This window comes from Canis aureus, chromosome 8, assembly GCF_053574225.1.
Source record: "Canis aureus isolate CA01 chromosome 8, VMU_Caureus_v.1.0, whole genome shotgun sequence".
Lineage (NCBI taxonomy): Eukaryota > Metazoa > Chordata > Mammalia > Carnivora > Canidae > Canis > Canis aureus.
The window spans coordinates 66,924,660-66,938,705 of record NC_135618.1 but is presented as its reverse complement, the minus strand read 5'-3'; the positions used below and the strand labels follow the sequence as shown (position 1 = coordinate 66,938,705).

Here is a 14,046-nt window from a genome sequence, read left to right as displayed (position 1 = left end):
TTGCTGTGTGGCTCCGCATCTCTCATTAGCCTGGTTGTTTGTCATCTCCTCACCTGTGGAGGGTTCTTCCCCCCACCCCTTTGTTTTGTATCTGCTGGTTCCCTTCCCCTCCCACCCCCACCCCCGTGTAAGCTGGGCTCCATATGGGAGTTCCTTGGGTGCCAAATCCTCCCTTCATTCAGGATAAAGTCTGTCACACAGGGACGGGAGTGGGAGGGCAGGAGCCAGGGCCCCATCGCCATGTGAGCTGGTGGCAGGGCTCTGGACGCTGCAAGCTTCACCTCCACTAGCAGACATCCGCCTCCCTTTACAGGGTCTGCTGCCTCCTGCTCTCTGCCCCTGCTCCCAGCTGGAGACCCAGACCCTTTGCCTCCCACAGCATACAGTGACTCCCCCTCCTTCTGTAAGAGTTGCCACCTCTCGGAGCAGCAATCACAGAAGCTAATGCATGATTCATGGGAGGCTCTTGGCCTGGGAGTGAGCGCCAAGGGAGAGGATCATGAGGCCCACAGAAGCACTTTGGTTCAGGGAACATTCTTTCATTGATGCACATCTGTGCTGCCTGGAAGTGCATTAAAGAGAATCAGATGTGCTGCTACTTCTAAAATAGCTTTTGAATGTGCAAAGTGCCCAGGGAGGATGGGGAATGGCACAGAGCTGACGAGGCACTGGGATGCTAGGGCCTCATTCCGGCTTTGTCCTTGAAGCACAAAGCACCATGTGCCCAGTAGTGGCCCTCCTGGGCCCTGGGACAGAGAGAAGCCTATCTCAGCCAGGGCAGGACCACTGAGACTCAGAGTCCCGACATTGCAGCCATTTACCACGTATAGCTCTGTTGGCTCTGTGGCCATTTAAAAAACAAGGATATCTTTGTCATCCTACCTAACAAGGATATCCCCCTATAGCCCTCACCAGAGGCGGAGCTTTGGGCAAAGTGGCCAAGGGGTCCAATATCTGGTGCAGTCCCAGATCCACCATCTACTACCTACAGGCCTTGTTGGGCAACTCACTAAACCTGTGCCCTCCTGACTTAAAACTTCCCAAGTGGTATCCCACCAATGTCTGGTCAGCTGGTCTCTATGCTCTGGGGGTATTCAGAAGGACCACTTGTCCTGGGGGCAAGATCTACAGAGCTGCTGGGCCAGGAACCATCGAATCAGGAATGTGTGTAAAGGCCAGGGCTTTGGCCCAAGGCACATCCATCCATCATGACTTCCAGTGGTAAGTGATTCAAATCTCAACACAACTTGGCCTCACATAAAGAGGGAACTTTTTCGTACCCGGAGGTGAGGATGCTACAGGATACAGCTGTATCCAGGCATAGAAACAATGTTGTCAAGACTCTCTAGTGCTGCAGCCCAAGACTGCTGCCTTCCTTTCTGTTGGCTTCATTCTCAGACAGGCCTCTCCCATGCGATGTCATCACAGCTTTGCCAGCTCTGTGGAGGATGGTCCCTCTTGTCCACAGGCTCAGTGAAAATCTCTATGACCTGAGAAGATGGATTGAATGATGAGCTTGGGAATGAGTGGTGTCAGCACCACCAATCCACACAAAATGAGGGAAGAGAGCCCTAGAGGAAACTCAGAGTCATCAGAAGTACAGGGACAGTATGCTGGGAAGAGACAAACACCAGGGACCCAGTGTGGCGTGAAGACAGAGGCCCCATCACTGTTCTGTGCTATTTACACAGACTGAAGCAATAACAAACTTGTCAGGTTTGTTCTCCCCAGGGCTCAGGTTATAGCAGTTGGCATTTGAGCTGAGCTGCTGAGAGTAAGCATCAGTTTTCCAGATGGGAAAGGAGGGAAAAGCATTCAAAGCAGGGGGACCAGCATGAGCAAAGCTGCTGAGGTGTGAAAAGCCATGGCATGTTCATAACCAGTGATCCCCATTCTTGCCAGCCCCACATGGGCAGCAGAAATCACTGAGTGGGAAGAGCACTGGTTTGGGAGTCAGACACGCTCAGGTTCAAACCCCAGCTCTGCTGCTTCCTTTCTGTGAAATCTTGGCGGGTCCATCCCTTTGTAGGGGTTTAGTGTACTCCTCAGGACATTAATATGCATGGGAGACCCTGAAGTCCCTTATTATAGACACTGATATTTGCTGGGTTTTTTTTTTTAAGATTTAATTTATTCATGAGAGACAGAGAGAGATAGAGAGAGGCAGAGACACAGGCAGAGGGAGAAGCAGGCTCCATGCAGGGACCCCGATGTGGGACTCGATCCCAGGACTCCAGGATGGCGCCCTGGGCCAAAGGTAGGCGCTAAACCGCTGAGCCACCCAGGGATCCCTGATATTTGCTGTTTTTACAGTACCTCTCTGCCCCCCATCCCCAGCCTGTGCCTTTCCCTGTTCACTTGGGCAGAAAACCACATTTCCCATGCTCCCTTGCCCTCTGGTTTCTAGATAGGTTTAGTCAGTGGGAGGCACTAGTGCAAGACTTGAAAGGTGACACAAGAAAAGATGCTCAACATCACTAATCATTAGAGAAATCTAAGTCAAAATCATGAGATACCACCTCACACCCATTAGGATGGCTACTATTTAAAGCAGCAACGACAATAGAAACTAACAAGTGTTGGCAGAGATGCAGAGAAAAGTGGCCCGCTGTGTGCTGTTGGTGGGAATGTAAATCAGTGCAGCCATGCCGGAAACAGTATGGCAGCTCCTCAAAAAATTAAAACTGGGATTACCATAGGATCCAGCAATGCCAGTTCCGGGTACATATCCAAAAAATAGAGAGCAGAGTGTCCAAGATATATTTGTACAGCTGTGTTCATAGAAGTGTTATTCACAGGAGCCAAAAGGTGGAGGCAGGCCAAGCGTCCATCAACAGATGAACAGATAAACAGAATGTGGTCTAGCCATCCAGTGGGATATTATTCAGCCATTAAAAGGAAGGACGTTCTGGCACTTGTCACAACACAGATGGACCTTGAGGATGTTAGACTAAGTGAAATAAGCCAAACCTAAAGAGACACCGTATGATCACACTTATACGTTAGGTAATGTAGTCCAGGGGCACCTTGGTGGCTCAGTCAGTTAAGTGTCTGACTCTCGGTTTTGGCTCAGGTCATGATTTTGGGGTCATGAGATCGAGCCCTGTGATGGGCTCCACGCTGGGCCTAGAGTCCACCTAAGATTTTTCTTCTTCCTTTCCCTCTGCCCGTCCCCCCACTCATGCTCTCCAAATGAATGAATGAATGAATAAAATATTTTAAAGCAGTTAAATCCATAGAAACTGGAAATAGAAAGTGGGAGCCAGGGCCTGGGGGAAGACAATGACAGAGTCAGTATTTGATGGGGATAGAGTTTCAGTTTGGGAAGATGAAAAAGTTCTGGAGATGGATGGTGGTGATGGTCACACAACAATATGAATGCACTTAATGCCACTAAGCCATACACTTAAACGTGGTTAAGACGGCAAATTTTGTCATGTGTATTTTATACTAATTTTTTTTTTTAAAGACTGGGAGGCAAGGATGGAAGAAGGAGCCAAGACCTGGCCCCCACTGTCCGGTGGAGGCTGCAGGATGGCCGTTCCTCCTCCATTGCTCTGGCGCCTGCTACACAATAATTCCCTCCTTGATCCCTTCTCCTGACAACAAGCCCCAGACACTGGGCTCCAGTAAAACCACTACCTCCATTGGTCTTACCAATCCCAGGGGTGGTTGCAGCTTCCAGGTTGATAATCTCTGAGTTGCCTCATTTTACCCTCTTGGCTTCTCTGCTCCCTAATCACTTGGGTAACCAACAAATTCACTCTGTTTCAATACCCGGAGTGGTTTCTCTTTTCCTGCCTGGGGTTGTCTGTACTACACACCAGTGTGTGTGGCCAGGAGGCAAGGGGCGCTGTGGGAGCAACCCCCAGCAATCCCCCCCGACTGGGGCACACGAGGAGCAAGCAGAAGCCCGGATGTCAAACTGCCTCCGGAGCAATCAGCCCAACCATGAACCAAGCTCCAAACAGCCAGCCTGGAGTCTCGGCTTCCCCAGCAGGTGGGAACACAGGAGACAGACACTCCACAGGTGAAGAGGAGACATCAAAGAGAATCCACAAGCATTCTCCGCATGGTGTTCTGTAAGTAGCTGCAATGTTTCATTATTTATACCCACTTGCAGCACGCTCCTGCTCCTCCTCGAGCCTGAGCTGAGCCCCCATCCAGCCTGCTGTGGCTGGGGCTGACCTTGGGGACTCCCTGCGGAGTTGACCTGAAGACTCCCTGTCTCAGTGACCCCCCCCCCCAATCCTCCGGTGTTTGCTCAGATCAACCCCTCGTTCAAGATCTGCCATCCTGAGCTCATCTCCCTCCTGACTCCAGGGACAGCCACGGCCCTCCCGCCCTAAGGACAGCCCTCCTGCAAAACCAGGAGAGAGGAAAACCTGCTCTCCTCCCTGGGTGAGCTGAGGCCCTGCCTGGATCCTGAAGCTTCTCATCCACAGCCTCCAGCTTGCCTCCCAAGGATGCAGGCAGATGCATGGAGAGGCCACTTGCCGCTGGACCAAGTTCCATCACAGAGAGCAAAGGTGAGAAGAGGGCCTCCTGAGAAGTCCCAAACCGGCACCACCCCCTGAGCATCACCACCATTGCTCTGCCGTAGGGCCACCTTCAGTCCCCAGCCTGGTACCTGTGGCTGTAGAGGGGCAGCTGGCATCCCAGCACCACGCACCACCCGCTGGCCAGCCATCCACACTGCTCGGCACTGGTCCCAGGAGGCCTCTGTGGTGCTTAGTGGGGGCAGAGCCAAAGGCCGCAGCCCATCCCCTCCTGGCAGACCCAGAAACCCTCTGGTCCCCAAGGGAAGCTCCCCCCTCTGCTCTCAGCTTGGCCTATAAGATAGGAAATCCTGTTCTCACTTCTGCCTTCCGGGGATACACCGGGAGAGCCACGCTGTCCACCCTTCCCTGTCCTGGTGGGCCGGTGACCTCCGTGATCGTCGAGGGCTGGGTGCTACCGTGAAACCGAAGACCGCCTCTCCCGGCTCCTCCCTGGGCAGGAGCCTGGAGCCTCGAGGTGCGAGGTGTGAGGTGCGGAAGAAGGGACAGTGCTCCTGCCTCTCACTTGAGGAGCCGGCCTCCCTCCTCTGCCAGCCCCGGGACATGGGCAGCAGGACCCGGCCTCTGCTCTGGCCCCATACGCGTTAGTGGTGCCCACCAGATGCCCTCACAGGCCCGGAGCGTAGGTAGGGCCAGGAGGTGAGCCCGTTCTGGCTTCAGAACTCTCAGGGGCCCAGCCCCCCTCTCCAGTGTGCAGCTCTGCTTTTCTTCTCAGAACAAAAGAATTACAAGTTGCCTGGAGACAGAACCCGTCTGCCCTTTGGAATGCAATCCCTCACCTCATCAAGCCAGGGCCCACACTTCCTCTGCTCCTGCAGCCGTGAGGGTGGTGTGGACCACAGCAGCTCTCTGCTCCAGCCCGGGATGAGCATCCCGCTCTCAGCTCAGAACCTAGCTTGTGCCAACATCGGACCACAGGAAAGGCCAAGGGTCTCCAGGAAGAGTGTGAGGGTATCACCATGGTCAAGGGGGCAGTGGCTCTGGACCTTCTCTGCGTGGGGACACTGAGCAAGAGTATATAAATACTCCCTCTTCCCACTGGGCTGGCCCCACTGCCCTCCCCAGCTCGTGGTGGCCTCTTTTGGCCCCTTTGGTCTGTCTGCCAATTGATTCACCTGTAGAGGGCCTAAGGGACTGAATAAGTGTCCCCCCAAATCCATGTCCACCTGGAACCTCAGAATATGGTCTTCTTTGGAAATAGGGTCTTTGCAGAGGAATGATTGAGGTTAGAGCTGAGATCATACTGATTTATGGTGGGCTCCAATCCAGTGAGAGTCTCCTCCTCAGAGACACAGGAGGACCCAGAGAGCCGCAGGGACAAAGGCCAGGGGAGGACTGGCAGAGACTAGTGAGGTTGACCAGCCCAGGAAGATCAAGGAGTGCCAGGAACCGCCAGAAGCTGGAGAGACCAGAACAGATTCTCTCCCTGGAGCATTCAGACAGAGCACGGCCCTGCAGACAACTTGATGTTGGGCTTCTGGCCTCTGGAGCCCCGGAGCCCCGGCAGAGTAAATCCCTGTTGTTTCAAGCCTCCCGTTGGCAGTACTAATACAGAGAGCCTTCTGGATGGGGAGCCAGCCTCCCCAACCATCCACCCTGTTTGCCCGAGGTCACAGATGTGCTGACCTGAGGCCTCCCAGGACTACACTGCAATGCAGGAAGCTGGGGCTGTCTCCTCTTACAGGCAGCCTTTCGGGGGTCCTTCCCCCAGAGCAGGCCTGCTCCTGAGTGAGTAGCTCTGGTCCCAAACAGCCAAGCAGTGGGACCCAGAGGTCACCCCTCTGCTGGTTTATGTCCAGGCTGTGTTGCTCAGCAGTGCCCCTGTTCCTACCTCAGTTTAAAAGTAATTGTGTTTGTTTGTTTTTTTTTTTAATGGAACTTGTTCTTTTTTTTTTTTTTTTAAAGTTTTAGTCTATCAAATACAGAAGGAAGTCTTATTTCACAGTCAAGATAACCCCCACCCCAAGCCCCCAGGGCATGTTTTAGGAGTACCAAGACCAATACAGGGTCAAGAAATTCAGATACATGGGGTGCCTGGGTGGCTCAGTTGGTTAAGCATCACCTTCAGCTGCCTTCAGCTCAGGTCCTGATCCTGGGATCGAGTTCCATGCTTGGCAGGGGGGCTGGTTCTCCCTCTGCCCCTGCCTGCCACTCCCCCTGTTTGTGCTCTCTCTCCCTTTGTCAAATAAGTAAATAAAATCTTTAAAAAAAAGAAAGAAATTCAGGTAGATCAAAAGTCATGAACAGGCAAAGGGAAAGCCCAAGTGGCTAACAAGTACATGCAGATGAAGGCAACAGGGAGATACCACTTTTATCCGCGGAATAGACAAGAATCAGGATACTATTAAATGTGGATGAAAACCCAGGGCCATGGGAGCTCTTGTGCATGGCAGACTGGGGTGGCACTGATGAGGAGGACTGTCAGGTTCTGTCCTGGAGAGCTGCCTCTCACTCCGGGAAGGGACCCATGCCAGGACACCCATCAGGGACCTGTTTGAGATGGCAGATTGTGGAAGGAACCCAGGCTGGATCCCTCAGGGTCTTTGCAGGAAACAGGTGGTATGGCCAAATCAGGACCATTTGAGGGTTCATTTGCAAATGGGTTTATAGAAGTGTGGGTACAGGGAAACCCCAGAGAAAGTGCAGAAGACCCAGGTTCAGAGCAGCAGGGCTATTACCCAGGCCTGAGGGAGGAAGGAAGGGAGCAGTGAATGAACCCAAATGGGAAGAGGTGTGGATGAGCAAGACTCAGTCAGCTACAGTGCTGCTGCCAGAAGGAGCCCCAGAAAGAACCGCCCTGCCTCCCCTTGCCCGCCAGACCCAGTTGGAAGCCAGAGAGCAAGAGGACCATCATTGGGGTCCATACAGGGCAGCCTGCTGGGGACAGAGCTGGAGGAGCAGAATGAGGGAATGGAAGGCAGCCAGCACCCTCCCGCTCCGGGAAACAGAGGAATCCCACACGGCAGCACGTACCGTGGAACTCAACCCAGCAACCAGAGAAGGTGAAGGAGACATACCAGCAACATCGGTGAGTCTTAAATCTGGTGCTGGGTTAAAAAAGAAAGACCTAGAACAAGATGGAGAGTGTCTCTTCTTCTCCATCGTGGGAGATCTTTGTAGAGTCTACTCTGGGTCCCCTTCCCTTCTCCTAACAGATCCCAGATTCCCATTGGGCTGCTGCTCTTGCCCATGGGTACTGTCCATGTGCTTTGAGGAAGGTGAATCTACCCCAGATGTCGAGGCCAGGTATTAAGGTTTGCCAGGGGCCCCATGACAAAGTACCACATATGGGAGGGCATATATGGGAGGGCTTATATGTGCCCATATCAGACAACGGGCATTTATTTCTTGCATTTCTGGAGGCTGCAAGTCCAAGATCACAGTGTCAGCAGGGCTGGTTCCCTCTGAGGCCCTTCTTCTTGGTATATAGATGGCTCCGTGTGTCCTCACCTGGGTGCCCCTCTATGTGTGTCTGTGTCTGTCCTGGTCTCCTCTTCTCGTAAGGACCCTAGTCGAGGACGCCAGTCCTGCTGGATTAGGACCCACCCTAATGACCTCTTTTTACCTTAATTAACCCTTTGAAGGCCCCATATCCACATAGCACATTCTTAGCTACTTGAGGGTTAGATTTTCAACATATGAATTGAGAGGGAACACAACTCAGCCCACCACAGACTGGCTCAGTTGGAGTCTCAGTGGACATAAACCTACTAGCATGTCCATTCCCCTGGCTACAGGCCCAGATGGATCTTGGGACTCATGCCTGGATGTGGGACAGAGCCTCCCGTCACCATCTGGATGATGGGACATGAAGAAGCGAGGTAGATGATGTGGAACCATAAGGGGGAGCCAATTGAGGATAAAGCTTTTGTTGCAGAACGGCAGAGCAGAGAGATAGGAGGAAATTCTTGGGGTTGGCATTTCCTCTCCACCCTCCAGGGTCTGTGTCTGATGTTGGGAGAGGGAGGCACATCCTTCCCTTGTGGGGTTTGTCGGCTCCTGGATGTTTTTTGCTGAAGACCTGAGGAAAGTGTCAGGCCATCCCCACTCCCAGATTTCTGAAAAGCCCCTGAGTGGTTCTGTGAAATACCAGGGCTGCTGACCCACCCCAGCCCCCCGTTAGCAGGTTGGGGACACCGTGCTTTCCTCCAGCCCCAGCTGGCTCTGGAGGGGATTGCTGATCACCCCACCCACTGGTTGTAGGGTTGCTTCAGAGGCTTGGGCACACCCGCATGATGTCTGCGAGCCTGTCTGGTGCTCAGCATGCTCCCTTTCCATTGGTCTTAGAGGCTGTTGAGAGGGTGTCTTTTCCACCCCCGCCTCTGGTGAGTCTAGCTGTGAGAATCGGGAGCCACTCTATTGTGTAAGGAAATCCAGTGTTTTCAGCAACTCCCACCTTCGGGAAGTTCTCATAAGTACCTGGCCCACCACATCCGAATCTCCAAATGTTGTTCAACTGTCCCTAACTGGGGAGGGGCAGTGTAGTCCACTGTGACTCATTTTCCCCAACTGCTGAGATGCTTTTTAACAAATGAAGCCCAACCTGATGCTCCTGTGGGACCAAGAGACTGGCCTTCTCAGAACTGAGGCCCTGGCTTCCAGGCCCAGGAACCACAAGCTTGTGGAGTCTGCAGACTCTCATCCCTCCGTGCGTCTCTGCCCAGGGCCCCCCACCCCCGAGGACTCGGGACGTCCCCAAGCCCTCCCTTCTGCTCTGGACATGCCATGTCCCTTGCAGTCCTCACACCCCTGCCAACAGCTTACCCTGCCCTCACAGTGTGAGAGCTTCCCCCACGGCAAACTCACCCCCAACTGGGACATCGCAGGAGATCCTAAGTGCAGAGCAGGGACATCTGCCACCAGCCTCCTTTCTCCCCCCGGAAACAACTTGGTCTTCACAAATGGGTACCTCCTCAGGCGAGGCTGAGAATTACTTCCCAGGCCTTAACTTCGTGAAGCTTTTAGACTTCCTTGGTTTAATGAATGTATGTGGAAATCTGGCCCCTCCAAATCTGTGCCTCATCCTAAAAATAGTAATTCCGATCTCAATGTGTTTTTCACAACATCGCCCCTTTGACACTAGTGGTGTTCCAAGCCTCACAAATTCCTTTAGTAACATGACATTCAGCAGTGAGGTGGTATGTATGGCACCCACCACCATGCCTGACACAAAATAAGCTCTCGAAAAATATTTCTGGGTGGAAAAGAGATGATATAAGATATGGGGTTCTCTTGGCTCTGCGGTTACCGCAATGTACTTCTAGCCGCCTGGAGTTAGCACAGATTCCGCAGGTTTAAGGGCACGACCCCCCCACCACAAGATCGCTCCCACTTCAATCACCAGGCACAGGCTCAGGGATCCCCAGGCCACCGCAATTCTGACCAACTGGCCACAAATGGTGGGGGGGATGAGGACGGATTTTGTGACCCCCATCGGGTTCAATAATTTGCTAGAATAACTCACAGAGTTCAGGTAAGTGCTGTACTACTGATTACGGTTTTATTATAAAAGTTACAGATCAGGACCAGACAAACGAAGAGCTGCAGAGGGTGAGGTCTGGGAGGGACTTGGATACCCGGCTTCCGTGCCCTCTCCCCATGGAATCTGGGCATGTCACCCTCCAGCACACCTATGATCCACCAACCAAGAAGCTTCGCCCAGCCTTGGGTCTGGCATGAACCAGATTCCTGGTACATCTGGTTCCTATATGGCCATCTTTGTACTGTGTTCTTACATGGCTGAAGGGGTGAGGGAGCTCTGTGGGGTCTCTCTCTCTCTCTCTTTTTTTAGATTTTATTTATTTATTCATGAGAGACACAGAGAGAGGCAGAGACATAGGCAGAGGGAGAAGCAGCTCCCTGCAGGGAGCCTGATGTGGGACTTGATCCCAGGACCCCGTCGGGATCATGACCTGAGCCAAAGGCAGACACTCACCAGTGGGCCACCCAGGTGCCCCTGTGGGGTCTCTTTTATAAGGACACTATCACATTCATGGGAGTTCCACCCTCAAGGCTTGATCACCTCCTGAAGGCCCCACTTCCTCCTACCATCACACTGAGAATTAGGATCTCAACACATGAATTGGAGGAGCCCCAAACATTCCGACCATAACAAGGTGATATTCCCCCGCTTGAAGCCACAACCTACTCATCACCTGGTTAGTCTCTGTGGTTTGGCCAGCCCCCATCCTTAGTCATTTCATTAACATCAAACTCAGGCCTCATTCAAGGAGGCCACCATGACTAACACACACTCCCAACAACTCAGAAATTTCCAAGGACTTAGAAGCTCCCTTCCTGGAACCAGGAACAAAGGCCAGTCAGATTCTTTATTATACAATAGCTCAGGTACTGAGTGATTATGTACCATACAGGCTGCAACTGAATGTAACACCCAGTTCTCAGATTCTGAGAATAACTCTCTAAATGTAATCCGAGTTCATCCCAGGGCTCCAGGTGGCGTCACCTTCAAAGAAACACACCCATGACATAAAAACTATCAAAAGATATTCTGATCTGTGCTACGGCTCTCAAAGAATGTCGCCCACTGATGCTTCTTCATGTGCTTTTCCCATCTTTTGGCATTTGGAATCCCTCATCCCTGACAGCTGCCCCAGAGCTCCCAACATTTCCTCCCCTGCCTCAGGAAACGAGCTGAGCTGCCAAAGACCATGCCTCCAATTTCATGAATGGAAAGAAGCTTTCCAGATGGTGATGTCGATTTAATGTTATGTGTCAGTTTGGCCATGGGGCACCCAGATTAAACATGATTTCTGGGTATATCTGTGAGGGTGTTTCTGGATGAGATTTGTTTGAAGGTGTGGACTCAGGAAAGGAGATGGCCCTCCCCAGCGTGGGGTGGGCTTCATCCGATCCATTTAGGGCCTGAAAAGAACAAAAGACAGAGGAAAGAGGAATTTGCTACTTTTTTCCTGACTCACTGCTGGAGCTGAAATATCTCATCTCATCTTATTTTATACCATCAGCTTTTCTGGGCCTCCAGTGTTAGATGGCAGAGAGCAGGACTTCTCAGCCTCCATAGTCACCTGAGCCAATTCCTCATTATATAAATCTCCGTGGTATCTGATAGGTAGATAGTTTGATAGGTAGACAGATAGATGATATAGGTAGATGGTAGATAATAGATGAGAGATAGATAGATGATAGAAGATAGATAGATGATAGATAGATGATAGATAGATAGAATCTATTGGTTCTATTTTTCTGGAGAACCCTGACTATAGACAAGCCTAATTTGGGTTTAAAAAAGACATTTGGTCCTGTCTCCTCTCTCCTCTGGTTGATTGCACCAATTTGTGTTTGCACAGGGATCTAGAAGTCAAGTTGAGAAGCTCATTCAATGTCAACTTTACAACACCCTTGGATGATCCATAAAGTGAACACTATTCTCTTTTGCTGTTACAGAGGGAAAACTTGTAGCTCAAACTTGTAACTTGTACAGAGGGAAACATTGTGCCCTGCCAGAAGTCACACAGCCACCCGAAGGGGGGCTGGGTCTTCTGATGCCGAGACCAGGGCATTTCCAGAACACCACAGTGAGACTTCAGGAGTAAAATCCTGACCCAGAAACACTGCAGGACCTCAATGACTCAAATAAAGGTGCAACCATATTTATCCTATTCTATTTACCAAAATAGACATTCTGAAGAATTATTTCAATATGATTTGAAAGTTTGAACCAAAGGGTCTTTTGATGAGCATTCAACTGCTAAGAACCAGACACTGCCACCTCCCTCCACCCACTCTCGGGTTCCCTGAGCCCTCTCAATTTTGGGAGAATTTAGTATGAATGCCCAACTCTGTTTCCTGCATTTCTGAGTCCAGGTGTCCACTACTTGTAATCAAGAGGATAACCATTGTGTCTGCCTGGCTTGATCATAAATTGCAGCCCTCAGATGGGAGAAGATGCTTCCAGACACTCCCCAATCCTCCTCCTCCACACCTCACCTCACCAGAAAATAGATGCAGTGGAGGGCACCTTTTCCTGCCCAGTGGTCTCCTCACAGAGGACTCCCAAAACATGTTTAGCAACACTTTCTTTTTCTTTTTTTTTTGCCTTTGAAAGAGGTCATCACACAGCTCCTGCCTGGGAAGCCATGGTGCAGAGAAGTATAGCAAGTCAAATTTAACCTCCACCAATCACTGGGAAATCCTGGACACATCATTGGTCTCACTGAGCTGTTTCCATGCTCACAAGTTGGAGGAGATGGGACGGCCCCGCTCCAGCCCAGCCTGCAGGTGCTGTAAGAGCCCCACACATCAATATGGTAAAGGACTTCCATGCAACAGGTGGCACCTCTGGGTGTCCTTCCCACTTTTTGCTTTTCCTCAAGAAGCCTCCCTTGGCGAAGATTCCATGCCCCCCTCCCAGAAGACAGTTTGCAGTGCCTCTGACAAGCTTAGAAGCTCTGGATCCCGTTGGGGTGAGGGCCCAGCCCTCCACTGAGCCAACATCTGCCCAGCCATGTCAGGGGCAACCACCACTCCCATCCCCAGCTCAGGCCAGGGCTGGTAGAGAAAATCCTCCCCTTACTCACTTGTCCATGGTGGCCGAGGGAGCATTGTGTACTAGTCCCTGGTTGCTCCAATGATCCTACGAGCCTCACTGTAATGCCTAACTTCCAGACAGAGGAGGAGAAATAAGCGATATTTGTCCTCTCATCCCCTGCTCTCTGCTCCCTGCCCCAAGCTGGGCATTCTGAGCAGAAAGCAGATCCTTCAGATGCCCAGCTGTGATCAGTTTGGCAGAGCCACACAGAAGATAAGAAACGAATAACGCGAAAGGCAGTTTTGCACAACCGGGTCCATTTTTTTCCTGCAAGAAATTTCACACCTTGACATAAATGAGCAGATTTTAAGAAAGAAGAATTCAAGGTGAGGGAGCATTTTTAACTGTTGAGGGGTACATGAAAAAGTAACTTCTCTGTGGACAGTGGCCCTCTGGGATGCGTGACAGGGAGTCCCTTCCCCACAAAAGGTGTCCCTCCCATAACATTCCAACCCCCAAGTGAGCTCATTTCAAAAGGACTCATTTAGAGGTAGGTCAGTGAGAATAACACCTGTAGCTGCCAGTTAGCTGACATTACTGGCATACAGTGGGTGCCCAGTAAATGTTGGATGGATGGATGGATGGATGGATGGATGAGCGAATGAATTATTCAATGCCCCTATCCCAAACCAATGTTCTGTTAAAGCTTTTCCATAATGATCTAGGTGTGGAAGAGCTGTTTATGGAAAGGCAAGAACCCAATTTGCAAACCCTCCTGTTGGCTTCACAATAATTCATGCTCATCTGCGTCTAATAAAATATGGAAGCAATTTTACAGGAACATTTTGTGCTTTAGCGATTCATTTAACTATTTCCTCTAGGGGGCAAGTCATATATTCTCCTCCAGATGTGTGGGGAGTTCTGTGAATAAATCTGCAAATATCAAGATGAAATGCTCCCCCCACCCCTACCCCCAAG

At 51.3% G+C, this 14,046-nt stretch overlaps 2 protein-coding genes across 8 annotated transcripts in view; one reads left to right on the top strand and one right to left on the bottom strand.

The window, feature by feature from the left end:
* Positions 1 to 14,046, bottom strand: part of LOC144319543 (uncharacterized) — a 51,676-nt gene that overhangs the window by 4,876 nt on the left and 32,754 nt on the right. For 2 of the 7 annotated variants that reach the window (XR_013385354.1, XR_013385353.1), the window contains one exon: positions 1,281 to 1,490. The exons of 1 other annotated variant lie outside the window; for it this stretch is intronic. The gene's annotated coding sequence lies outside the window, so the exon portion shown is untranslated. Of the gene's footprint in view, positions 1 to 1,280; positions 1,491 to 4,630; positions 5,269 to 14,046 lie in introns of those variants that run through there. 4 more of the 7 variants (XR_013385351.1, XR_013385350.1, XR_013385352.1 and 1 more) reach the window with 4 other exon arrangements.
* Positions 3,952 to 12,618, top strand: LOC144318215 (uncharacterized). The gene is made up of 6 exons (XM_077904970.1): positions 3,952 to 4,082; positions 4,844 to 5,030; positions 5,250 to 5,510; positions 7,378 to 7,587; positions 10,072 to 10,109; positions 11,985 to 12,618. Exons 1-6 carry the CDS (start codon positions 3,952 to 3,954, stop codon positions 12,010 to 12,012), a joined length of 855 nt encoding a protein of 284 aa, XP_077761096.1. The 3' UTR covers positions 12,013 to 12,618.

Coding starts and splice junctions, on each gene's coding strand:
- LOC144318215 (XM_077904970.1), top strand. CDS start 3,952: ATGAACCAAGCTCCAAACAGCCAGCCTGGAGTCTCGGCTTCCCCAGCA. Junction 5,031..5,249: donor CTCGAGGTGCGAGGTGTGAG/GTGCGGAAGAAG, acceptor CCCCCTCTCCAG/TGTGCAGCTCTGCTTTTCTT. Junction 7,588..10,071: donor GAGACATACCAGCAACATCG/GTGAGTCTTAAA, acceptor TTATTATAAAAG/TTACAGATCAGGACCAGACA.